This window comes from Tachysurus vachellii, chromosome 9 (assembly GCF_030014155.1).
Source record: "Tachysurus vachellii isolate PV-2020 chromosome 9, HZAU_Pvac_v1, whole genome shotgun sequence".
NCBI lineage: Eukaryota > Metazoa > Chordata > Actinopteri > Siluriformes > Bagridae > Tachysurus > Tachysurus vachellii.
Window position 1 is genome coordinate 18774064 of NC_083468.1, and position 26284 is coordinate 18800347.

General features: G+C 40.8%; 1 protein-coding gene across 1 annotated transcript; it reads left to right on the top strand.

Annotated features, from left to right (window-relative positions):
- The first annotated feature begins 3831 nt into the window (after window positions 1-3831).
- On the top strand, window positions 3832-25095 carry nup205 (nucleoporin 205). The gene is made up of 42 exons (XM_060878103.1): window positions 3832-3920; window positions 5910-6052; window positions 6708-6879; window positions 7155-7299; window positions 7397-7556; window positions 7717-7945; window positions 8034-8198; window positions 8720-8895; window positions 8993-9109; window positions 9197-9334; window positions 9427-9577; window positions 10250-10458; window positions 12410-12592; window positions 12734-12784; window positions 14297-14506; window positions 14606-14843; window positions 14947-15136; window positions 15630-15750; window positions 15903-15984; window positions 16115-16279; window positions 16390-16514; window positions 16776-16890; window positions 16974-17123; window positions 18108-18179; window positions 18265-18422; window positions 18522-18602; window positions 18876-19067; window positions 19154-19361; window positions 19475-19573; window positions 19698-19843; window positions 20785-20976; window positions 21057-21178; window positions 21834-21972; window positions 22097-22223; window positions 22307-22380; window positions 22984-23115; window positions 23196-23301; window positions 23406-23566; window positions 24032-24161; window positions 24252-24356; window positions 24556-24611; window positions 24703-25095. Exons 1-42 carry the CDS (start codon window positions 3893-3895, stop codon window positions 24853-24855), a joined length of 5916 nt encoding a protein of 1971 aa, XP_060734086.1. The 5' UTR covers window positions 3832-3892; the 3' UTR covers window positions 24856-25095.
- The last annotated feature ends 1189 nt before the right edge of the window (window positions 25096-26284 follow it).

A 26284-nucleotide genomic window follows, 5' to 3' on the forward strand; every position in this document is an offset into this window, starting at 1 on the left:
TAATTGAATAACGTGTGTGTGTGTGTGTGTGTGTGTGTGTATGTATACATACATACATATATATAAGAAGAGTATATGTACCCAAGGGAAACCTCAAAACACAGGGAGAACGTGCAAACTCCACACATACACACACACAACCCCAGAACGCTGAGGCAAATGTGCTAACCACACACTTAATCTATTTATCTCTCAAGGGCTCTATCTGCACAGGTGTGTATTTACACTTTATTCTATTCTGTTTCTATTTCTTTACTTTTAGCTGGTCAAAATGGATATGATGTTCTTTAGACAAAGTACAGTTTGGTATCTGACTAACTTCAACAACCAAGATATAAATATGATTCACTGTATTAATTCCCAGTTATTTATTGAACCTTTGTTGGTTTATTTCAATAAATACAAGATCAGGCAATTCTATATTTTGCTCTTCACTGCACTCCAGATCCATTTTCACACAGATCTTCAACAGATCACTGGAGCTGTGTGAAGTCCCTGTCTGCTTCAAATGCTCAACCATCATCCCCATCCCAAAGAAACCCAAGATAACAGAACTTAAAGACTACAGAACTGTGGCTCTGACGTCTGTCATGAAGTCGTTCCAAAAACTGGTTCTGGCTTATCTGGAAGACTTCACTGGACCGTTAATGGACCCCCTGCAGTTTGCTTAATGAGCGAATAGGTCCATGGATGATGCAGTAAACTAGGGACTGTATTATCCTGTATCATGCAACACCTGGATAAATAACAAACTTATGTGAGGATCCTGTTTGAAGTCTTCAGTTCGTCCTTTAACACCATCATCCCAACACTCTTCCAGACCAAACTAACCCAGCTCTCTGTTCTTAGCTCTATCTGTCAGTGGATCACCAGCTTTCTGACAGATAGACAGCAGCTAGAGAGACAGGAAATTCATGTCAAATAGCCGCTCCACCAACACTGGTGCCCCTCAAGGTTGTGTTCTCTCACCAATGTGCTTCTCCCAATACACCAACAACTGCATCTTTAATAACCCCTCTGTCAAGGTCCTGAAGTTTGCTGACAACACTACAGTCATTGGTCTCATCAAGGACGGAGATGAGTCTGCCTTCAGACAGGAGGTTAAAGCGCTGGCTGACTGGTTCACATTCAGTTGATTGCTGTTTTTCACAATACTTTACAATATCTGATGTAACTGCTGCTATAATACTAATGTGTTCATTCCAGTATTTCTGCACACTCAATATTGAATGAACATACAGTATTTACACTGGTTGGCGCTGTTTTTGTGTATTGTCTTTTGTGTAATGTCTTGTATTTTTTGTTTGCACTGTCTTTTGTCCTGCACTGTTTACACCAGGTTGCACAGATGCACTTTTTGTGGCTAGGAGTGACTTACTGTACCTTAGCTCTGTCTATGTTTTATGTAGCACCAGGGTCCTGGAAAAACATTCTAATTTCACTGTGTACTGCAACAGCTATATATGGTTGAAATGACAATAAAAGCTTCTTGACTTGACTTGACTTGACTTGGCAATCACCATCATGGACAGCACTGTGGCTGCAGTTCTAATCAGCCGTCATCGAGTCTGTTCTGTGCACATCGATAACTGTTTGGCTCAGCTACAGAAGCCTACAGAGACCAGTTCAGACTGCTGAAAGGATTATTGGTGTTTCCCTGCCCACCCTTCAAGAACTGTATATGAAAATCACTCTGGATCCCTCACATCCAAGTCATCCGCTTTTTGAACTTTTACTACAGAGCGCCAAATACCAGCACAACCGGCCACAAGCACAGTTTCTTCCCCCAGGCATTCCACCTCATGAACAGTTAAATGTTCCCCCATCAAGCAATAACAATATGCAATAATCTTACATTTATTTTTTTTACCATCTTCATCCTAGTGCATCCCTGCATCTAATCTATTCTATTCCATTCTATCATCTATAGCACAACTGTACATACAATTTATTTCTTTTTCTTTTATTGTCTATATGTTTTTACATATGTGTGAGATTTTGTGTGCTTATTTTAAATTATGTGGAGCGTCCATCATACAAGTCCATGTGAATGAACTGTTAGGATTTTGATAATACCATTTATTATTCTGTTAGATCTGATCCACTAATTAGACTGAGTGCTCATATTTAGTATAACCACACAGGAATGTAAAAATTAAAATATAAAATAAGCGCTCAAAATCTCACACAGACAATAAAAATAAGATGAGAATAAAAAAATGTGTGTGTGTGTGGTAGCCAAGTGGTTAATCAGAATCACAATCTGGTTTATTGGCCAAGTGTGTTGATACACACAAGGAATTTGGTTCCAGCTGTTTATAACTCTCAGAAGTACAGACATAAATAACACTATACTACACATTTAGCTTGGGCTATAAATCACAAGACAAGATAATACAGACTATACAAGACAACACAGACGATGTGATACAATATAGACAGTGCGAGTATTAAATATGAATACAGAGTATATGACTGATCAGTTATGTACATAAAGTGTGAGAAGTGCATGGTAGTGCAAATAACAGTATGGTGCCATGTTATGCTTTTTATACAATATACAGCAGCAGTATTGTGTGTAACATATACGGATCATGTGATGACTGACAGTTCTGATAATGCAGTACTTGCAGATATGAAGCATGGAATATAAGGTGTTGAACTATTGACCGGAAGATCATGAGTTTGAATCCCAGCTCCACCAAGCTGCCACTGCTGTGCCCCTGAGCAAGGCCCTTAACCCTCAATTGCTCAGTTGTGTAAATTGTAAGTCACTCTTTATAAGGATGTCTGCTAGATGCCGTAGCCGAGTGGTTGAGGTGTTGAACTATTGACCGGAAGACCATGAGTTTGAATCCCATCTCCACCAGGCTGCCACTGCTGGGCCCCTGAGCAAGGCCCTTAGCCCTCAATTGCTCAGTTGTATAAATTGTAAGTCACTCTTTATAAGGATGTCTGCTAGATGCCGTAGCTGAGTGGTTAAGGTGTTGAACTATTGACCGGAAGACATTGAGTTTGAATCCCATCTCCACCAGGCTGCCACTGCTGGGCCCCTGAGCAAGGCCCTTAACCCTCAATTGCTCAGTTGTGTAAATTGTAAGTCACTCTTTATAAGGATGTCTGCTAGATGCCGTAGCCGAGTGGTTAAGGTGTTGAACTATTGACCGGAAGACCATGAGTTTGAATCCCATCTCCACCAGGCTGCCACTGCTGGGCCCCTGAGCAAGGCCCTTAACCCTCAATTGCTCAGTTGTATAAATTGTAAGTCACTCTTTATAAGGATGTCTGCTAGATGCCGTAGCTGAGTGGTTAAGGTGTTGAACTATTGACCGAAAGACCATGAGTTTGAATCCCATCTCCACCAGGCTGCCACTGCTGGGCCCCTGAGCAAGGCCCTTAACCCTCAATTGCTCAGTTGTATATTGTAAGTCACTCTTTATAAGGATGTCTGCTAGATGCCGTAGCCGAGTGGTTGAGGTGTTGAACTATTGACCAGAAGACCATGAGTTTGAATAACATCTCCACCAGGCTGCCACTGCTGGGCCCCTGTGCAAGGCCCTTGTATAAATTGTAAGTCACTCTGGATATAAGGGTGTCTGCTAAATGCCTGTAATGTAAATGTAAAAATCATTAGCTAGTCAGTAACCTGGAGTTTTGTTTTTATGTTGATTTTATTGTTATTATTGTTGATTGCCTGAAAATAAATCCATATTAAAACACGAACAGTTTCTTCCACAAATATTATTAAATTAAAATAGAATTTTACACAGCACAAAATTATAGAAATGAAATAGGATACACAGCAAAGTAAATCAAAACGAAACCAAACGGTGTCATTTTCACACCGGCATTAATTCGGACGCCTCTGGATGGATTCGGTCACAAATCAGACATGGCGGCGCAGATGGCGGTAAATTCAGGTAACAACGTGTTCCTATATTTAACTACTCGTTGTTTATTTTGCTGTAAGCGTTTAAAATAAAAACACATTTTACTTTGATGTAACCGAGTGGACTGACTTGATGCCGAAAGCGTCTAATGTTCATTCTGTACTATAGATGCATTAGCATTAGCATTGTGGAGCTAGTTGCTGGCTAGTTGCTCGAGTTACATGTGTTTCACAAGTAACAATTCACCGTGTTTATGTGTTTTTAGATGAATATACGGAATGTTTAAAGATGATTAGTTGATGATAACTAATTATTAGTTGCTAGTTTGGTCGGTAAATTAGTATCTCGAATGTTGTTGAGGCAGTGAGCGGTTTCAAAAACAGCCTGATGGATCAGTGCCAGAGTTACTAACATGTCAGTGCTTTATCCGTTCATTGAGTTTATATATTGTTTAGATGTTAAACGTTCAGAGCAACAGTTAGCATAAATGTGTATATGAGCTGCTACTACACACAAACAAGCACTGGTTTCCAGGGCAACCATCCAGAAGATAAGATAAGATAAGGGATGTGGTAGCTTAGTGGTTAAGGTGTTGGGATACCAATCGGAAGGTTGGGAGTTCGATTCCTACGTCTACCAAGCTGCCACTACTGGGCCCCTGAGCAAGGCCCTTAACCCTCAATTGCTCAGTATAAAAAAAAAAATGAGATAAAAATGTAAGTCGCTCTGGATAAGGGCGTCTGTTAAATGCTGTACATGTAAATAAGATATACCTTTATTCGTCCCACAATGGGGAAATATCTCTGTTACAGCAGCAAACATGTATAAAAATAATAAAGACTTAATATAATATACAGTATATACAAAAAAAAAGGTAAAAAGAGTAGTGGTTACACTGAAGACATTGCACATAGGTAATATTGCACACTTTTCAAAATTTCTGTTATTGCACATGTTTAAAATGCTTTGTTATTGTTTATTATTGCAGTGAAACAGTAATAAGTGTGTATTATGGTGACCGGTTCACTGGGAGCAGATCTGATTGTAAAATCTTATAGCAGCAGGGAGAAAGGACCGTCCGTATCGCTCCTTCAGACACTTAGGATGTAACATTGTCACTGAAGGAGCTGCTCAGAGCTGAAACCGTTTCATACGGGGGGTGGGAGTCATTCTCCAGCAATGATTATAATTTTGCTACCATCCTCCTTTCTCCCACCTCCTGTACAGTGTCCAGAGGAATCCCAGGACTGAGCTGGCCTTCTTGATCAGCTTGTCCAGTCTCTTGTCCAGAACTGTTTCACCTTGTAGTGTCCTAATGTTTTTTTTGGGAATCTAACATCTGGTAAAAGTTTTGTGTCAGATGAAAGTTATCTAACACATGAATTCTTAAACGGACTGCATGAAAAAAGTTTGGGACAGTGCTGTGTTTTTTCTCCACTCTGAAACTCTCTTAAAACTGTTGCTCCTTAATCCTTAAATGTTATCCTTAAACATTTTCTGATCTGATGCAATGATGCTTTTATTTATTTGTATAGGCCTTTTTACAGTCAACATTGTCTCAATGCAGCTTTACAGAACATAAACATAGAACAAAAGGTTAATAGAAAGATTAATATAATACAAAATTCAGGATTAATATTAGATATCTATTTAAATGTGTTTGTATTTATGCCCAATGAGCAAGTCTGAGGTGACTCAGGTGACTGTGGTGTGGAAAAACTCCCTAGAACGGTAAAGGAAGAAACCTTGAGAGGAACCAGACTCAAAGGGGAACCTCATCCTCATGTGGGTGACACCGGAGGGTGTGATTATAAATATACAGTCTGATAAATGTTGTGTTGATGAGGAGGTTGTTGTCCTTTATTTAAAGTGTCTTATCTAGTCTGAGAACACAGATCTTGCACGTGAACACAGTCGAATCATCACAGCCGTGTTCTTTTCACTTGACGTCTGTGATGTCAAAGTTACTACAAGTGTCAGGAAGTGTTAATTTTTTTTTTTATTTGTTTTTTTTTGAAGGGGCCAGTCTGTGGGGCCCTCTGAAAGAGTTATGGGAAACCGTCGAGGGAGCGGTGTGGAGGAGACAGCCTGAAAGTGTTCATCTTCTGGATGTGCAATTAAAGAAACACAAATCCTCTTTTCTGTCTCTGTTCAAAAACCCTGTGAGTATTACCGAAATATTCCTGACACTTTTGACCTATCCTAGTTAAAATGTGAGCCATGATTACTTGCTTTAAACACATCATGGGTACATTTTAAAGAATACACTAGAAAATAGGGAGAACAAAATCCTTTTAGTTGCTATAATGTTTGTGATAACAGGAATCAACTTGTGGTCGCTCTACAAGAGTAAATGTAACTTTAAACAGATAAATAGAACTTTTAATAAAATCCAATAAAGCAGAACGTGTAATTGCTGTTCTATGCGTAGAATAAAATGGGATATGCTGTTATAGCAAAATAATCAACTCTGGTGAATCACACCACTCTGTCAAAGATTTTATTTTTTTATTTTTTTTAAAGTTTTAGATTATTTTTTACTCAGTTTATTTTCACCATTTATCAAAGTTGTTGTAATTCTTCATTTATTATTATATTGAAATTCCATATTATTCCACCATTAGAGTTCTAAATAAATGAGTGTTAGTCATAAAGTTAGTCATAAAGTTAGTCATAAAGTTAGTCATAAAGTTTAGAAATGTTAATGAAGTCTTGTTTATGCACTTTAGCCATATAATAGTGATCTGTTTTCAAATAAATGCAAAAGTTAATTCCTCCCTAATAATGTTTTTTTTTTCTTTTCTTTTTTCTAAATAGCCAAAGAGTGCAGAGCAGAGAGAGAAGGTGAGGAAAGCCAGCACAGAGGGGATTTCTATTCAAGGCCAACAAGGTGCACGGCTTTTACCTGAGCAGCTCCTCACAGAGGCCTTCATCCTGAGTGATCTGTTTGACCTGGGAGAGCTTGCTGCACTAGAGCTGCTGCTTGCAGGTAAACTCACACACGCACTCACACACGCACTCACACACGCACTCACACTCGCACTCACACATGCACTCACACACGCACGCGCACACGCACTCACTCACTCACTCATTCACAAACTTGCACAACATTGAGTTTAATTCTTAATCACAGAATGCACTATTATCTACAAGCGATCTCAGCAGAAGTATCATATAGAAAAAAAATGTATCTGCATGTAAAATGTACAGCTTGTGTGGTGAGTATTCTGAGCATCACAATCTGTTTATATATATATAAAGGAGAGCACCAGCAGCCTCATTTTCCTGGACTGACGAGGGGCCTGGTGGCTGTTCTACTCTACTGGGATGGCAAACGCTGCATTGCCAACTCTCTTCGCTCACTCATCCAGTCACGTCATGGAAAAACTTTCACTCTTGACCTTAGGTACAACCTTTTTTTCATGTTCGTCTTGACTCGCCGTTTGTTTCTGATATTTCAATGTAAAATCTATATCTCTGATCCTCCACAATCTCTGTCATAGTGCGGATTTGGTTCATCTTACCACCCGATTCACAGATGAGCTGATGAACCAGGGGTTGACTAAGCAAATCCTAAACCTTGTGTCAGACGTCAGTGTGACACGTGAGTTTGAAAAGCTCCAGAAAGCGCGAGGCCTTGGAAATGAGAAACACCGGAAAGAGGTGAATGTTTTTCCTCACATGTTGTCAGATTTGAAAGTTATTTTATTTATTTATTTTTGAACGATCCTGTGCTGCATTTTGGTTAAGGAAGAAATAGAATGCTATTATAACTAGAGGGTTACGGTAAAAAGTCTAATCATAGCATCTTTGTCCTTTGCAGGTGTCTGATCTCATCAAAGAGTGTCGCCAGTCTCTGGCTGAGTGCCTGTTTGCATGGACATGTCAGTCACCCCTTAGTAAGGATGATACGCTCGTTCTTATTGGCCATCTCAAGATGGTAACCACAGAAGCTGATGGCTCTCTGGATACCGTGAACCTTGCATTGGTCATGGCTTTGCTCTACTGCTTCGATGTCAGCTTTCTGGAACAAGGCACTGAAGACAGAGATGGTATACGAGCATCACATATCTTCTGCTAGTGAAAGTTTTACTTGATTAGAGACTTTGAGAAGCCCCTTATTACTTGTTTGTGTGTTAGACCTGCTCCAGGCCCTACCCCTTGTGACAGACAGGCAGTATGTGTTTGCGGTGCACAGTCGGGTGGTGGAGGATGGGACGTGGAAGCTGCCTGGCTTGCAGGCACTGGTGAGGATGGCGTGGGCACTTTCACTCCGAGCGCTTTCACAGCTCCCTCAGGGTGCAGGTATGGAAACACTTACAATAATTTACATCACATGATGCGCTCAGTCATTTAAATGTACATATTAAGCAGTGGATGCTAGACCTGGGAAGATGCACAACTACATAGCATCATAACATGTTTTAAAACTACTGCATATACAGCAATGTGGCTTAATATGATTTTAAGCCATTTAATTTTGAAGTAGTTTAAGGTGGTAATTAAGTACCCTAAGTGCTCATAACCTCCTGCCATAAAGATAACAGTAAATGGTAAAATCCCAGGTTTGTTTTATTGCAGATTAAATGACTAACTGTTCAACTAACACGAAAATTATGCCTTAAATATCCTTATCTCCGTTAACTTTAAACTTTAGATTAAAACATTTGCATTTAGTATTTAAAAAAAAAACCTTGGGATGTAAAATTTTGGATATATCACCCACGTGATGTTTTCCAGTAAAGATTTTTCTGTATTGTTTTCTCTATTACGGTGATATTTGTATCACATTCTAAACTAAAGAATTGCTACTGTTACCTTCTCAGCCCTTGTAGAGTTCACTGAGGTAGATGAAGCACTGGCTGATCAGGCAGTTCTCGGAGGAGTCTTTCTATTTCTGACCGAGGGTGTTCTGGCAAGTGAAGGCTTCTGCCAGGAAGAGTTCTACACTCGCCGACTTCATGCCCTTATCACCGACTTCCTAGCTCTCATGCCCATGAAGGTATGCACAGGAATGTAAGATTATCACCTTTAGTGTGTTAATGTCACTCTCATAAAGCATGTATAAGTAGAGCTAAGGTTTAAAACCTTGTGTTCAGGTGAAGCATTTGCGTAACCGTGCTGATGAAGATGCTCGACTGATCCACATGGCAATGCAGATGGGCAGCGAGCCTCCGTCATCTTTGAGGAAAGACCTGGAGCACCTCATGATTCTGGTATGATGGCTGGTCTTGTATTTGCTATTTGTTTTATGTGTTGTGTTGCGTTGCCTAATTAAAAGTGTGTTTTTGTACATTTGCCAGATTGGTGAGTTCTACAGTAAGGACCCATTTGGTTTGGAGCTAGGTGTTGAGTTTTGGTGTCCATCAGAATCCTTGCACCACACGTCACTTGCAGGATCCTTTATAGGCATGGCCTTACAGAGGCCACCTCACAAACAGGTGTGTGTATGTGTGTGTGTTCTGTTTATTTATTCATTCATTCATTCATTCTTTTATGAAAATGCTTTAATCAGTATATGTGCAATACACAGGTGGTTCTCGCCAAGTTTGTGCGTCAGATGGGAGACCTACTGCCTGCCACTTTGTATATCCCTTACTTGCGTATGTTAAAGGGTCTTGCCAACGGGCCGCAGTGTTCTCACTACTGCTTCAGTTTGCTCAAATCCAACGGAGCTCCGCACGGTAAGCATCATTGCGCATGAAATCAGTGCCATTTGTGTTATTTAAAGTAATTCTAACGGTCTAACAACTGTAGTAAGTGAGTAACTGAAACCCCACTATGGACCAGGGACCAGTTTTCATTAGCATGCTACAAACTTAAAGTTGCTCCCAGTTTGTTTTTAGTCAAGTGTATAGAGACTGTTAACTCTGTTAGGGACAGCTGTTTTTGGAAGCAATAGTGGGCTGTTCTTGGGTAATCAATGTTAGAAATTTTATTTTAGATCACAAACATTTACATGAACCTGTGATTTGCCTAGCAGTCAGAGATATTTTCAGAGCTGCTGTTATAGAAAACGAATCAGCGCATACTGGCCGATAAAGAATTCAATCTTTTTAACAAACTATAGGGTTTTATTCTGTTTGTGTTTAAAAAGCAGTGAATTGGAATTAAACAATAGTCGGATCTGAAGCGAGTAGAGAAATGGGTTATGGTTAATTTGCATGTAATTGTGGAAATCTCATTAACCCTCTAATGATGAGACTTGAGCTAGGTTACATGAGCTCGCATAGTAAATGAATCACTGTTGCTTGCTAGTCTGAAAGCAGGGTAAGACAGAACGAGTTCTTTTGCCCCTTTATTTTGCCCTGTGTCAGTGTATATAATGTGGAGTTGACACCTAACGTGCGTTTCAGGAGAGAAAATGCAGGGTGGTGTATCAGGATGCCCAGTGTTGTGGGAGCACTTCTTCCATTCTCTCATGATGTATCATGAGAACCTGAGACGGGACGTTCCCAGTGCAGACTTTACCCAGTATCGCCATCCACCCATCAGAGGCATAACTCAGAGAGAGCTGGAGGGTCTGACTGCGTTTCTCCAACTGCTCACTACCATCACTACCTGGGTAACACACACAAACACACACACACACACACACACATACATACAGTTAGGTCCATATATATTTGGACACGGGCACAATTTTTTATTTTATTTTTTTGGGTATTTATACCAAAACATATTCAAGCTATAGTTGTATAGGTATATTGGGATGAAAGTGCAATCTCTCAGGTTTAATTTGTTGGTATTTAAATCCAGATTGGAGGATGTGTTGATCTGATGGAGGATCTTTTTCAAGGGACCAAAAGTAATTGGACAATTAAATCAAAAGCTGTTTCATGGACAGGTGTAGGCTATTTCTTCATAATTTCTTCATCAATTTAGCAGGTAAAAGCTCTGGAGTTCATTCTAAGTGTGGTATTTGCACTTGGAATCTGTTGCTGTGAACCTACATCATGCGTTGAAAGGAGCTCTCCATGCAAGTCAAACAGGCCATCATTAGGCTTCAAAAACAAAACAAATCCATCAGAGCGAGAGAGCAGGAACATTAGGAGTGGCCAGATCAACAGTTTGGTACATTCTGAGAAAAAAAGAATGCAATGGTGAGCTCAACAACATAAAAGGGCCTGGCTGTCCACGGAAGACAACAGTAGTAGATGATCGCAGGGACCTCTCCATGGTAAAGCAAAACCCATTCACAACATCCAGCCAAGTGAAGGACCCTCTCCAGGAGGTAGGCGTGTCATTGTCAAAGTCTACAATCAAGAGAAGACTTCACGAGAACAAATACAGAGGGTTCACTTCAAGGTGCAAACCGTTCAAGAATAAAAAGGCCAGATTAGGCTTTGCCAAAAAACATCTAAAAAAAGCCTGACCAGTTCTGGAAAAAAAACATTTTTTGGACAGATGAATCTAAGATCAATCTTTACCAGAATGACGGGAAAAGAAAAGTATGGAGAAGGCATGGAACAGCTCATGATCCAAAGCATACATTGTCATCTGTAAAACATAGTGGAGGGAGTGTAATGGCATGGGCATGCATGGCTTCCAGTGGCACTGGGTCACTGGTGTTTACTGATGATGGAACAGAAGACAGAAGCAGCCGGATGAATTCTGAAGTGTATAGGAATATACTGTCTGCCCAGATTAAGCCAAATGCAGCAAAGTTGATTGGACGGCATTTCACAGTACAGATGGACAATGATCCAAATCACACTGCAAAGGCAACCCAGGAGTTTTTTAAGGAAAAGAAATGGAATATTCTGCAATGGCTGAGTCAGTCACGTGATCTCAACCCCATTGAACATGCATTTCACTTGCTGAAGGCAAAACTAAAGGCAGAAAGACCCACGAACAAACATCAACTGAAGACAGCTGCAGTTAAGGAATGGCAAAGCATCAGAAAGGAGGAAACCCAGTCTCTGGTGATGTCCATGGGCTCCAGACTTCAGGCAGTCATTGCCTGCAAAGGATTTTCAACAAAATATTAAAAATAAACATTTTATTTATGATTATATTCATTTGTCAAGTTGTATTTGAGCACCTGAAAATGAGGTCACTGTGCATAAAAATGATTGCAGTACCTTTTACTTGATATTTTTGTTAAAGTTAAAGCTGAACGTCTGCTCTTCAAATGCATTTTGGTTTTTTCATTTTCATTTTATTCTGGTGGCATACATAGCCAAAAGTATGAAAATTGTGCCTGTGTCCAAATATATACGGACCTAACTGTACATGCTCACACTATCACTGACCTAATAATTTATTTATAGCTAATTAATTTGATGCTGTACCTAAATGTAGCTGTAAGTCTTAAAAACAGTGTTCAATAATTTAACATTTGTAGATACAGTGTAGAAAGTGTAGGAAAAAAATCCTTCTAGGGAAATCAAATATATCATATATAATAAACTCCTAATGCAGAATTACTGAATTATTGAAGTGAATTTACACTCAAGAACCGCAGACCTGTTTTGACCAGGCAATTTTTGGCATGTTATTTGTGTGTGTGTCAGTGTGAGAATGCACGCCTAGCTCTATTTGAGCACCCTCAGTGGACTCCTGTGGTGGTTATGCTGGGTTTACTCCAGTGCAGTGTGCAGCCGGCATTAAAAGCCCAGCTCCTGCACGCCCTCGCTGCCTTTGGCAAGTCTCCGGAGATCGCTGCCTCCCTCTGGCAGTCTTTGGAATACACACAGGTGAGTTCACCTACACAACAGATGTATACACTGTATATTCTGGCCACTTTGCTAGTAAAATACAAAGAACATTAATTAATGAACTTGTTGTTCATGGCGTTGAACCGGGTATATTTGACTCAAATATCATGTTTGTATCAGATCCTGCAGACAGTAAAAGCCCCTGGACAAAGACAAGCTGCAGGCATAGAGGTGAGCTGACCCTGGTATTTGTTTATAATGCATGCATATACTATCTAAGCAAGCCGTTTCCTTGGCATATACAGACACAGCTGATTAGCATAAATCAGTATAAAGAGTATAAAGTAGCATTATGCCTTGTTTTAGAAAACATGTACAACACTAAAGATACCATAGAACGTAATTATAATGGTTCTAAATTCAACAGTAGTGATTAGCAATCAGAGGCACACATTTTTTGGAAGAAATCATTAAAGCGCTTCATATTTGAAGCATGATGATATACATGTTTGTGTGTGTGTATATATATATATATATATATATATATATATATATATATATATATATATATATATATATATATTAGGCAACTTCCTTTCCTTTGGCAAAATGGGTCAAAAGAAGGACTTGACAGGCTCCGAAAAGTCAAAAATAGTGAGATATCTTGCAGAGGGATGCAGCACTCTTAAAATTGCCAAGCTTCTGAAGCGTGATCATCGAACAATCAAGCGTTTCATTCAAAATAGTCAACAGGGTCGCAAGAAGCGTGTGGAAAAACCAAGGCGCAAAATAACTGCCCATGAACTGAGAAAAGTCAAGCGTGCAGCTGCCAAGATGCCACTTGCCACCAGTTTTGCCATATTTCAGAGCTGCAACATCACTGGAGTGCCCAAAAGCACAAGGTGTGCAATACTCAGAGACATGGCCAAGGTAAGAAAGGCTGAAAAACGACCACCACTGAACAAGACACACAAGCTGAAACGTCAAGACTGGGCCAAGAAATATCTGAAGACTGATTTTTCTAAGGTTTTATGGACTGATGAAATAAGAGTGAGTCTTGATGGGCCAGATGGATGGGCTCGTGGCTGGATCGGTAAAGGGCAGAGAGCTCCAGTCCGACTGAGACGCCAGCAAGGTGGAGGTGGAGTACTGGTTTGGGCTGGTATCATCAAAGATGAGCTTGTGGGGCCTTTTCGGGTTGAGGATGGGGTCAAGCTCAACTCCCAGTCCTACTGCCAGTTTCTGGAAGACACCTTCTTCAAGCAGTGGTACAGGAAGAAGTCTGCATCCTTCAAGAAAAACATGATTTTCATGCAGGACAATGCTCCATCACACACGTCCAAGTACTCCACAGCGTGGCTGGCAAGAAAGGGTCTAAAAGAAGAAAAACTAATGACATGGCCTCCTTGTTCACCTGATCTGAACCCCATAGAGAACCTGTGGTCCATCATCAAATGTGAGATTTACAAGGAGGGAAAACAGTACACCTCTCTGAAGAGTGTCTGGGAGGCTGTGGTTGCTGCTGCACGCAATGTTGACGGTGAACAGATCAAAACACTGACAGAATCCATGGATGGCAGTATATATATATATTCAAATGGATTATTTAAAGTTATTAGTTGAAATAAATTCCCACGTATTTACTCACACACATTAAATAAAATATACATTTATGAACTAGTCATGAATAGTAACTAGAAAAAAGGTGTCTGAATGACTGCATCTGTGTCCCCTCCTCTGCAGATGGAGCTGAATGAGATCGAGTCCAGTTGTGAGGAGTATCCGCTGACCCGAGCTTTCTGTCATTTCATCAGCACTCTGGTGGAGAGTGCACTTCCTGCTAACCTTGGGGCAGGGCTGCGTGCACCAGGATTCCAGCCCTACCTTACATTCCTGAGAGACTCTGTTTTCCTGCCCTTTCCGACACGGGCTTACCGACGCCCAGCTGAGAAGGTATTGTGCTCTGGGCATGACCCACCATACCTCACCATACCACCACCTTGTTTTACTTTATCTCTCATAAGCTAAATACCTGCTTCCCTGTCTCTCCAGTGGGAGGTAGCCGAGGCAGTGTTGGAGGTGTTTCACAAGCTGCTACAGGACTATGAGCCCCAGCCATCTGACTTCCTGCAGGAGATTGTGGAGCTGCAGGGTGAGCAGGTTCCAGCCCATAAACCGCCGGGTCACAACCTCATGTTCCACCTGCTGAATGACTCTCCCACTCTATCACTCTGCCTCAGCCTCCTCGAAGAAGGAGTTTGTCAGCTTGACACCTACGCGCCATTTCCTGGTCAGTTTTTCACTAATGAGAAGTGAAAGTCATAATTTGGTTTTTGCTGAGTTAAATGTGTGGAAGAAGAGCGCTGGTGATAATGATGATGGTGATGCTGTAGGTATGAAGCAGTTGGAGTCAGCAGTGCTGCACTGTTTGAGTCTGTTGGATCTGGCCCTGCAGAAGGAGGTGCTGTTCATGGATCTGCTTAGAGAGAGCCAGGCCTCATTGCTGGTTTCTCCACTAGAGCAGTTATTGCAGGGTGTCAATGCCCAAAGCAGACGTGCTGATCACATCATTAACATTGCCAGGTGATATACTCTCATATACATATATATATACTATACAGTATTTTGCTAACAAAGCCCTAATCGGTTGCTAAAACTTGTACTGCATCTTCCACTATTGGGCCCATAAAAAAGGCCTCTGCTCTATATAATGTCTGATCCTTGCTCAGACCACAGCTTCTTAACAAACTTGTACAGCAGTGGTGTATTGAAGAATTAGTTTGCAGGCTGAAAATATGCTAAATAAAATCACTGAATAATTCTTAATATATATAATTATCTGTATAATTAATGTGATAAGCGCAACACATCATTTTGGGTCAATGCCTAAACGCATTAAGGTCTAGAAATAACATACAGTCCAGTGTCACATATTAAGAATAAATGATATACAGTTTGCAGCGCAAGTATTATTGTGGTCATGAAATGCAAATTTCTATCAGGTATTTAATTCAATGAATGTTTAAGATAGAAATTTCTTGCCTAGTCTGAATCTAACCGTTGCTTCAAACAACAGGTATCTGTACCACAGCAGTTCCAACCCTGATGCTGCGTTTCTGAGTGCTAAGATCCTGAGACATATTGCACGCTACCCTAACATCCAGTCCAGACTAGTTGGAGACTTCACCCATGACCATGTGAGACAACTTTGGCTCTGCTCACTGCTCTGTATTCACTTCTACTCCTATTTTATAGCAATATCTGGAATAAGGAAGCACATTCACTCACTCATGTCAGTGTGTAGTGTTTTGAGGCTACTCTAAAGGTTGGTTTGCTGTGTTGCGTGCAGGCAGTCAGTGAGAAGCTTATGGCAGGATTTGTGGAGTGCTTGGACAATGATGAGGCGCAGGAGGGTGTGGAGAAGACAGATGGTGGGTCTAAAGTATAAAAGGATATTCTTAGTGCTGTATTTAATGCACTACAAATCATATCGCTTCACTTTTTTCTTCTTCATATAAATGTGAGAGATCCTGCACTTCTTTATCTGTTTGAATAAATCAGACTCAGACCCTGAGAAGCGTGTGGCCAGAATTCGTCACGAGACACAGATCCACATCCTGAACCTACTGATCACGTCTCTGGAGCTAAACGGTCCTAACTTGGGCCTGTACTTGTTAGGCTATGAGGTCAAAAAACCTGTCTCGTCAACTAATTTACAGGATCCAGGTCAGTTTATTCAGTAAAGAAGTTCATTGTTTATTACAGATATGTTGCCTTGCATGTGTTAAAATGTATAAAGATGAGAAGTTTTGCATTTTCTTTCTGGTTTACTTCAGGGGTTCTTGGTTGTCCACGTAGTTGCCTCCATGCAATGCTAAGTTTGTTGCAGCGAGGCAGTGAGAGACGTTCTGGTCCTGTACTTACCCAGCAAGCCCCACATTTGGCTGAACTCTGCTATCAGGTACCAACCTTTATAATAATGACATGCATTTTATTTCTAAGGAGCATTTTCACATCAATTTATATTGTATTTATAAAAAAAAACAATAAAATAATCAAAAATAGCAGTGATTCAGGATGTGACAAATGATTGCAATTCACTTTGGGGGGAAAAAAAAATAACAAAAAAGCATCCAAAATGTACATAACTAGGTTTTGCAGATATACGTCAGTGATTTTGTCAGTTACAGTTGCGTTCATTGCTAAACTCTGTGCCGTCTAGGTCATCTACCAGCTGTGTGCATGTTCAGACACCTCAGGACCTACTATGCGCTACCTGAGGACCAGTCAGGACTTCTTATTCTCTCACCTGAAGCACTTACCGTTCGTCATAGCAGGTTGGTCCCTCCAGTCACTAGTAACTCTCACTTTTTTCGTCTTCAAGTGGTACCTCGGTTAATCGTACCTCCTAATGTTGCAGGGAACGAGATTGCTGCACATAACCAAATGTCCTGGCTTATGAAGACTGCGGCTATAGAGCTCAGAGTGACGTCACTGAACCGTCAGCGGTCACACACTCAAAGGCTGCTCAATCTTCTCTTAGATGACCAGCCACACATGCAGCATGCAGGTATTACATGAGCATAGATGTTTAGCACAGAATGCAAGTGAAATCATTTATGAACTTATTTGACTCTGATGAGTGCAAAGCTGGGCTGAAGGGGTAAAGTTTTTGGTCGGCTATATTTTTTTTTCTAGCCTTGTCAACGAAGAGGTAGTCAACTGAAGAAATCATTAGGTCCAAGACGAATACATATTCATTTCATGTTAAATAACTACTACTATGTAATATTTGTAATGTAGTTGGTGCTGGCTTTGACCTCAGCAGGATCTGAAACTGGTTTAGGTTGTTAAGAGTGCAGTATGGGGAACAAAGATGAAGACAGCACTTACACCACCAACCAGTGTTAAGCCTTTAAGCAAAGCCTTTGACCCCAGGTGTACTTCCTAACAAGCTGGGATATCGTCGCTGTCAGGCGGAATCCTCATATCTCCAAAACCGTTATTTTTCAGGAAATGAAAAAACGCTGTACCTTATCTGAGTGCACAGGGTTTAGTCCGCGTTGCAGTGGATTGTCTTGTGCTAAATTCCTGTCCTCAGACGAGCACCAGAACTAGCGGGGGTCAAGATTTTTTTTTTCTTTGAGCCCAGTGTTTTGAAGACATTTACCTCAGAAGACGTGTTGATTCGTTGCGACTCTTCTTGAGGAGAAATATGCCGCGAAGCTCTCCCGCGGAGTGAGGAAGAGGTGGACAGTTGAAGTGTCCAATGGAGTTATGAGATTTGCGCTCAAGCTATTTTCAAGACTTTAGATTGGTTAATAACTTGTAAAAATAACAGACCCACGTGGGGACTGACCAATAGCATTGATATGTGAAAAAATATGAAATTGACCAAATTTGGACATACGAGGTTTCCGCCTGACAGCGACAATATGCAATACTATACAGTACAAATAAAGGCTTTCTTCTAAAACACCATGTCATCACTGAATTCAGTTTTCACTTGAAACGCTCACTGATGTTTTAGAATTATTCTTTTTGCGTACTGCAGGTGGAGAGATGGGAATGGAGGACGAGAGCAGATCTGTTAGTGGCTTTCTGCATTTTGATACTGTCTCTAAAGGTGGGTTAAAACCTCAGTCCACATAAACACACGGAATTCAATTTCAACTGAAGTGGAAATAACACTGCTGCAATCTTGTGTTTAGTGCGCAGGAAGCTGCTGAGTGTTCTGGATGCTATACATTTCAGTCAGGAGGTACCTGAGCAGCTGCAGCTGGACTTTTTTGAGCGTGCTCAGATCGAGCAGGTGATCTCCAACTGCGAACATGTCAACGAACAAGGACACACCATCTGCAACGTCAAGGTTTGTGTTTGCACAGCACACATCGTGTGTGTTCTGTCTGTATACTGTTTCTTTTTTCTTCCGCTTAGACTTGAAGTATTTTGCTTTTCTTTGCATCAGTTGCTGCACAGAGTCTTGGTTGCAGAAATTAACGCCCTGCAGGGAATGGCTGCGATCGGGCAACGACCACTGCTGCTGGAGGTTAGTGTTTCTTACTATATCGCTGCTGCTGCTGCTCATTTTTTCACCACATTTTTAGCTTTATTATTTTAAAAATGAGACTCGCTCTTTTGGATACAGAGATGAATTGTTTTGCTTGGATATGTAGCATGTAGCTTTGCATATAGCATTGAGTCCTTAGCGCACACGAAGTATTTTTGTCGACGTACTGAATCCTGCATGCTTTTTTGGGTGGGGCATAGTAATAAGTAATATTCATATCGTGCCATTTTGAGCTCTCTCTTTCTGTTGCAGGAGGTGAACTCTATCCTGCAGAATGTGGTGGAGAGGAACCGTGTACGACGCAGCCTGAGTGCCAAGCGCCATGCTCTGCAGAGCTGGAGGAGTCTCGTTGAGACCATCCTCACCGCATGCCCCGCTGAGCTCATCCCAGCCGATCAGAGACAACTCATCATCAGAGACCTGCTGCTCGACTTGCACGAAAAAGTACTGCACCCTTGTAATAGCATTTCTATTCCAATGTGTGATGGGTTTATATATTTATATTTGCATCTGAACTCTCATGTTTTCAGGTTTTGTCAGAAGATGCTGCTGTGGAATTGATGCCGATCGTTGCTGGGGCGGTGTTCACCTTGACGGCTCACCTCAGTCAGTCAGTGTTGTCTGAGCAGCAGCAAGGGGTTGGACTGGAGGGTGGATCTTCATCAGGTTTTGCCTCTATTGCTAACTCAGCCCTTCACCTTATTCTGAGGAAGCTGCTGGACTTTATCCTATGCACAGGTGCGTAAACGGCTTTTTAAAGCAGGTTATTAGAACTACTTTTCTTATCGATTGATGCACTGATGGGCTGAAGTTAATAGAAAGTGTTTATTTACATATATATGCTATTCTAGGTGGAGGATTCCAGCGTCTGCGTGCTCACCTCTATGGCTCGCTACTCTATTACTTGCAAATCGCACAGAAACCTGAGGAGCCAGACACATTGCAAACAGGTAGACCACATGCACATGAGCGTTACATTCTGATGTCCTGTCGCAAACTGGGAAAAGAAAGACAATAATAATAATAATAATAATAATAATATTATACGCAATTTGTCATTTGTATCTTTTGCAGGAGCGTCTATGTGGGAGCGTCTAACCGCACCAGAGGATGGTTTCTCTAAGCTGCAGAGAGAGATCCTAGCCATCATAGAGAGCTACGGCACTGCTCTGATGGAGGTGGTGTGCAGAGATGCCTGTGATGGACATGAAATAGGCAGGGTAGGACCAACATCTCAAAATGTCAACCTCTGTCCTTAGTCCTAAAGCTGAAAGGATTAAAAACTTGTATTTCTACACTTGTCTGTCTTATTCCGTAATGATTGTTCTCCAAATTACTGAATCATAGTTTTTTACAAATTTTCTGTAAAAAATACTACAGGACATGCTGTTATAGGTAAATAATAAATGACATGGTGATGTTATTCCTTAACCACCCAGATGTTCAGTATTTTCCTATAAGCACATCCCTCCTATATACTGTGTTTACCACCTATTTTTATCATTTTTTTTAAATCTATAGAAGATTGTTTCAATCATTTACTACAGTTATCTTTCATTTTGTGGAACATCCCAGGATCTGAAAAAGGTTGTTCCTGTTATTGCTTGTCTTATAACTGCTATAAAACTGCTATGTCTTTCCCTTAATTTGCCTTTCTTGTTTCTGTGTCCGGAAATGAACGAGGCAAAAAGATTTCCCAACATGGGTTTATTTCTCCTTTACAAGATTTACAAAACTCATTACAAAAGGCTTCTTCTTAAAATAAATAAATTATAATAAAAATTCATCATATCACACATTCTTTAATTTTTGTATGTGGAACATCTGGAATACAGGTATAAGTTTTTACTATAGAAATTAAATGCAGATTCTTTTATAGATTAGACGACACTGTCAGATCTTTGCTGTTCATGGAAAATAAACACTTATCAGTCCGAATAGAGAATTCAGCAGTGTTGAGGTATAGAAGTTATTTTGAGCAGTGAAATATGGGTGATATTCAAGAATATTAGTTACCGATTAATCACTGTATTTATTCTATATATTAAAGATCCGTTTTGATAATGAAGTGTGCTCTGATGTTACTGCTTTCCTAAAACTTCATTATTTTTAGTATTTAAGTGTGTAATAATAATGATGCATTGCTTTTTGTCCTTCTCAGATGCTGGCTCTGGCTGTGCTGGACAGGGTGTTGTCTATAGACAGACAGAGCCAATGGCTGGTCTACCTGTGTAACAGTGGCTACCTGCGTGTCCTGGTCGAGAGCCTGAGGCAGGATGATGCTGCACTGCAAACCCTGCTGGTACCCCAACCACCTCTTCTCAAGCCTTTATACATCTACGAGTCCAAGATGGTGAGAAAGCTACTGCTTTTTTTTTTTTCTAAAATAAATCTGTCATGTTTCTGATGCCTTCTGCATGTGTTTAAATGCAGGCGCTACTGACCCGCGTGGCTAAGACAGCACAGGGAGCTGTGGAGCTGTTATGCTGTGGCCTGGTTGCTCATCTGGTCGAGTGCCAGGTTTTCCACATGATGCCTGAGAACGACTCACTCAGGTGAGAAGGGGGATCAGGTGGCAACACAGAAGATGCAATGTACAGATGGTTTCCTGTCTTCCCTATAAATCTCCTGCTGCAGCTTAAATACAGAACACTCCTAACAACAGGGTGTCCCAAAGATCGCCATTCACAGAGGAAATTGAACACTTTTCAGCAAAAGTATGTCCAATAGGTCCTCTATGTGATTGGAATTTCTTTGTAAACACACCTCTATAACTTTGGCCCCCAGTTTGTCAACTGTGCCATGGGTGATGTGCTTGCCAAAGTCCATCACAACCTCGTGACAGCTTCCTGGTCCAGCCATGGAATCACGTGGATCACCATGGGATCACGGTTTTAATATAGTCTTCTTTTTTACAATAAAATACTAAGTATAAACAATTTAACATTAAGCAGGGTTAATTTCCTCAATCTGTGGGGAATTTCTGGTCATCCTGAGATGAGGTGGACTTTTTGTAATGTAGGAATCTTTTAGAGCTTTTTGTTTGTTATTCTGTATAAATTTGTATTCCTTGTAATTAATAACAAACCTGAGGAGAATGTGTTAATATTTAATAAGCTGCTGGCCAAGTGAATATTAATGTATTATGGATATATAATGCATGTCTGTTAGCATTTGTAGTTTTGCCATCATCTTTCTTTCTCTGTATAGAGTATATGGACAGAGAGACCCTTCAGGGTTCATCCCTAGTCCTTTGGAGCGATACAGACAGATCCTGCTGCCTACACTTCGGCTCCTGCAGGTCATCCTTACCTCTACCACTACACACCACCAGCAGGGGGCAGTACAGGTACAGTTCTTACTCATGCACAACTACAGCTATGATTAGCACCCACTGGTGTGTTTAAGCTGTGTGTGTAAGCTGTGTGTGTAAGCTGTGTGTGTAAGCTGTGTGTGTGTGTGTGTCTGTCCAGGTGCTCCAGTGGTTGATTGTGTACTCCGACACCATTCAGTCAATCCTGCATAGTCAGGATGTGAGCATGGGGTCGTTACAGAAGCTGTCTCTGCTTACAGGCATCATCAGTAAAACTGCCCTCCCAGGTACTGACCACACACACAAATGCATCACTAATGTTAATGCCCATATATGTACAATGCGAACTAACTCCATGTGTTGATGTCAGGGAACCTGGATTTAGGCCAGGAGGTTAACAGTACAGCCATGCTGGAGTTCCAGGGACATATTGGCAGATTCCAGGTAGAGATTTAACAAGGCCCTTGGCTGAGTTCTGTGCTTCTGTTATTTGCTCGGGCTTTATTACCGAACTCGTATGTTTAGTGCATTTTAGAAAATTCAATTCAAGGTGTTCTGTCATCACTTTAAATCGCGCAGTTAATCATTATGCAGTGCTGCAGCAGCAATATAATTACTAAGTAATCAGGTCCCTTTGTGACTTTAAGTCTAATCAGATGACCTGAATAGATATTTTTTGCAGTAGCTTCCTTCATGTTTGTAGAACTTGTCAAGGGTAAACAAATTAGTAAGAAGAAAGACTGGACTTATTGGCAATGGAGATCCCTTTTGACATTGTTGGCTTTAAGTTCTACAAGAGTTGTTTAGAGACCACAGTCACAGCCTGTGTTTGTTTTCCCCTTTTTTAGGGGGTCTGAAGCTTGCAAAGCTGTGGTTATAAAGTTCAGATAAACGCAGCACCATGTCAAAGACTTTTTATTTATTTTTTTATTTATATATATATATATATATCTATACTTTCCCATTTGTTGTATTTGACTACTGGCTTCTCACTGCATTTGTTTAAACTCATGGTAGATGTAAGTCTGATGTATCTTTCTCTCTCAGCGCCAGTGCTTGTCCCTGCTTGTGCGTCTGGCTGGCACTGACCGTGCCCGCTATCTGAAACAGATGGAGGAGAGCGTTGCCCCTGGCGACCCTGCCGACAAAAGAGAGGAGATGGAACTTGCCATGCAGCAGGTACTAGGACACAGTAAATTCACTCGAATCTGACTTCCCTTACACATACCTTCTGTCTCACTGTGTCTCTGTTTCATTAGATCTGTGCTAACATCATGGAGTACTGTCAGACGCTGCTCCTGCAAAGCTCAGCTGAGGCTCAGTTTACTGTCTGCCTCTTCAGCCCTTCTGCCAGCGAGCCAACAGGTCAGCTGTCTCTCCTAGTTCATACAGAAGAGGTGGACACATGTCTACTTTAGTGATCTTATATTAAACGTCTCCTGTGTGCGTTGTTCCTCTTTGTGGCTCAGATGTGGCCGTGCCGTCTGTGTCTCGGGTCCCCAGCCTTGGCCTCGTCCTGCTCCTGCTAAAGAACAGCACCACAGACTTCTTTAGATACCACGACAGCCACAGACAGAGCCTAAGCAAGCTGGAGAGACTCGAGCAACTCGCTCCAGAAGAGCTGAAAGAGGTAGACGACAAACTACCCTGTTGTATTCGGTCCAAGATTTGGCAATCAAATTCTTAATAATGATATTTAAACGCCATTGAATTTATAGCATTGAAATGTATTATTTCCACATGTTACTTTCCTTTTTTAATCTGTGTTTATTTGATTTGAATAATCACACCTTTATTAAAAAAGCACCAAATTCAGATTCACCGATAAATTTTTGTATTTTTATTTTTGTCATATTTACTTGGGGGGAAAAAAAAAAATCATTTAATCAGCATGCTACAAAGACAATCAGTGAGGTTAATCCAAAACAAACATAGAGATGCTGTTTCTGCAGTAATATATTTCATTTCAGTGCTACCGAATTCTTAATAATGAAATTGTGTACAGCTCACAGTAGGATGAAACGACCACAAAGCTATGTGCATACAACCAACTAATGAAAACTTTACTTAAAGTATTTTGTCTATCTATGTGCAGTTGTGCCAGGGCCTGGTGTCAGGATCAGGTGGTGTGGACAAGATCCCGTCAGTGCAAAGGAGCGTTCTGGCCAAACGACGTCTTGTTCAGCTCATCAATAATCGTGCCAAGCTGCTGGCGCTCTGCTCATGTATCCTTCACTGTCCTTCTAATGTATAATATTACATCAGTTTGAATCGTATCATTAGGCCACTGTTTTTCTTGACCGTATGTTTTGAAGACATCATTGAGACGAGCCTGTTTGTAATCTGGCGCCACCTGGAGTACTACCTTCTCTACTGTGCACCCAGCGACCCCAAAGACTCCCTGCTGCCAGGATACAGAGGTGAAGCTGCACTTTCTACTGACAGCTGAAGTCTTGCAAATGCTACACACATTTTAATACCCTAAGAGTTCATGAGTGCACTAAGCGTCACATATGTCTTTACTGATTTGTGTAAATCGGGGTTATCCACAAAGGGTCATCGTTGGCTTATCACATCATGGAAGGTCACTAATTATATTTCTTTTCTTTCTGAGTGTAGATGGTGGTGCTGCAGGACTCGGCCTGTCGAGGGTCAGCCAACAGGATCTGGAGCAGGTACGAACCCCGTCACCAGTTCCTCAGTTATGCCGTGCAAGCTGTATAGATTATAATTTGCACTAAAAACTGTGTGTTTGTGTGTGTGCAGCTGCAGAGCGACGTGGCAAGCAGCTTCACTGAACACTTACAGAGGAAGCTGCTGGAGGTTGAAGGGCTGTACAGCAAAAGCCACTCGCGCCACACCTTCATCCAGGCTCTGACACGCAGGATCCGCGGCCTGGTGCGCCACGCCAGGAGCTAGACACACCCTTCAGTGAACAGTGTCAGCATCAGAGTGTGTACCGCTGCAAGAACTACACACACCTGCTCTCAGAGAAAGAGTAACATAAACCTGATACTCTGTGCTGTAATTTAAATCTGACTATAATACCATGTTTCTGCTTTGTTTATTAGATGCTCTCGTGAGATTTTCCATGTTTTTGACCATGTCTTTGGCTATTATTGTTTTCTAATGAAGTGAATAAAATGACCAAATAACTAAGCCTCTGTTTATGATCATGCAGCATCAGTGTAGTTTTATGGATCTGCTTATACTGTTTCCTCCACAAGTATTAGAACATCAAGACCTTCTTAAAAAGTGAATAAGATGATTTTCAGCTTTTTGGTATGGCACTGAGCAGCAGAACGAGTCAGAAGGCCAGATACTGCAACCTGCAAAGATGTAAAAGATGATCCATAAAACTTCTAGAGTCAAGATTTACCTCTGCCAAAGTGATGGTAATGACAAAATATGGAGGAATAAAGGATTTGCTCATGTTGAAAAAGCTTGTTAACTACAGAAAGAACTACAGAAGAATTCTATCTGCCACTTATAGAGAAATGCATTAAGACGATAACCTCAAACACACTGACGACTCAACAGCGTTCATCACTCGGAGATTTACAAGATTCACAAACTTAACCAATCCCACAGTGAGTGCTGTAACTGGGGAAATACTGTGCTGTGTAGAGTATGAGCTTAAAAGCTTGTTTAAAGTAGAATGAATGAATGCACAAAAAAGCTGAAAAAGCAACGTCCAAGTGGTTAACAACGATGCGCAACATAACAAGGATGTACTTTATCAGGTTCCATTTGACACCAAATATATTTTTTATTATCTGGACATCAATTAAGTTGGAAAGCAACTATAAAGTTGCACATTAGTAATCATTATTTAACAGTTCAATATACTGCAAACATCAGGCTTATTGTCATCATTTCTATATAGTTTAATGACAAAAGTCAATCATTTATTGCTAGTTAGGAACATCTGAGGATTATGACTAAAATGTTGGATCTTTTTTTCATCTCTGCAGCTTTGAATTAAAAAGTCTATCTAACAAAAGAAAGAAAGACCTTGCTGTTCCAATACTTTCGGAGGAGACTGTGTAATAGATACCGCTGAAATTAAGGGACAAGCTGCCAGAGTGACTTGTTGAGTGATACCGTGATTGATTGGGTTGACGTTTGGGTCAAACTGCTGTTATATTCACAAAGATAAAATAAAATAAAGGTTGAATACATTTTAAATGTGCTTCAAATAAATAACACCAATTGTAGAACAGTATTTTTACCTGTTGCAGCTCACTACCACTTACCAGCTCACTATTATGCCTGAAAGTTCCTGTTCAATGAATTATGCACTGAGGGTTATTAAAAATGAACATCGTTCATTTTTACATAATAATTA

What these genes read in the sequence shown, in the direction of transcription:
- nup205 (XM_060878103.1), top strand. Translation starts at nt 3,893, where the DNA reads ATGGCGGCGCAGATGGCGGTAAATTCAG. An exon ending in AGAGGCCACCTCACAAACAG is followed by an intron (nt 9,335 to 9,426) that starts GTGTGTGTATGT and finishes TGCAATACACAG; the next exon opens with GTGGTTCTCGCCAAGTTTGT. An exon ending in ACCGACGCCCAGCTGAGAAG is followed by an intron (nt 14,507 to 14,605) that starts GTATTGTGCTCT and finishes CTGTCTCTCCAG; the next exon opens with TGGGAGGTAGCCGAGGCAGT.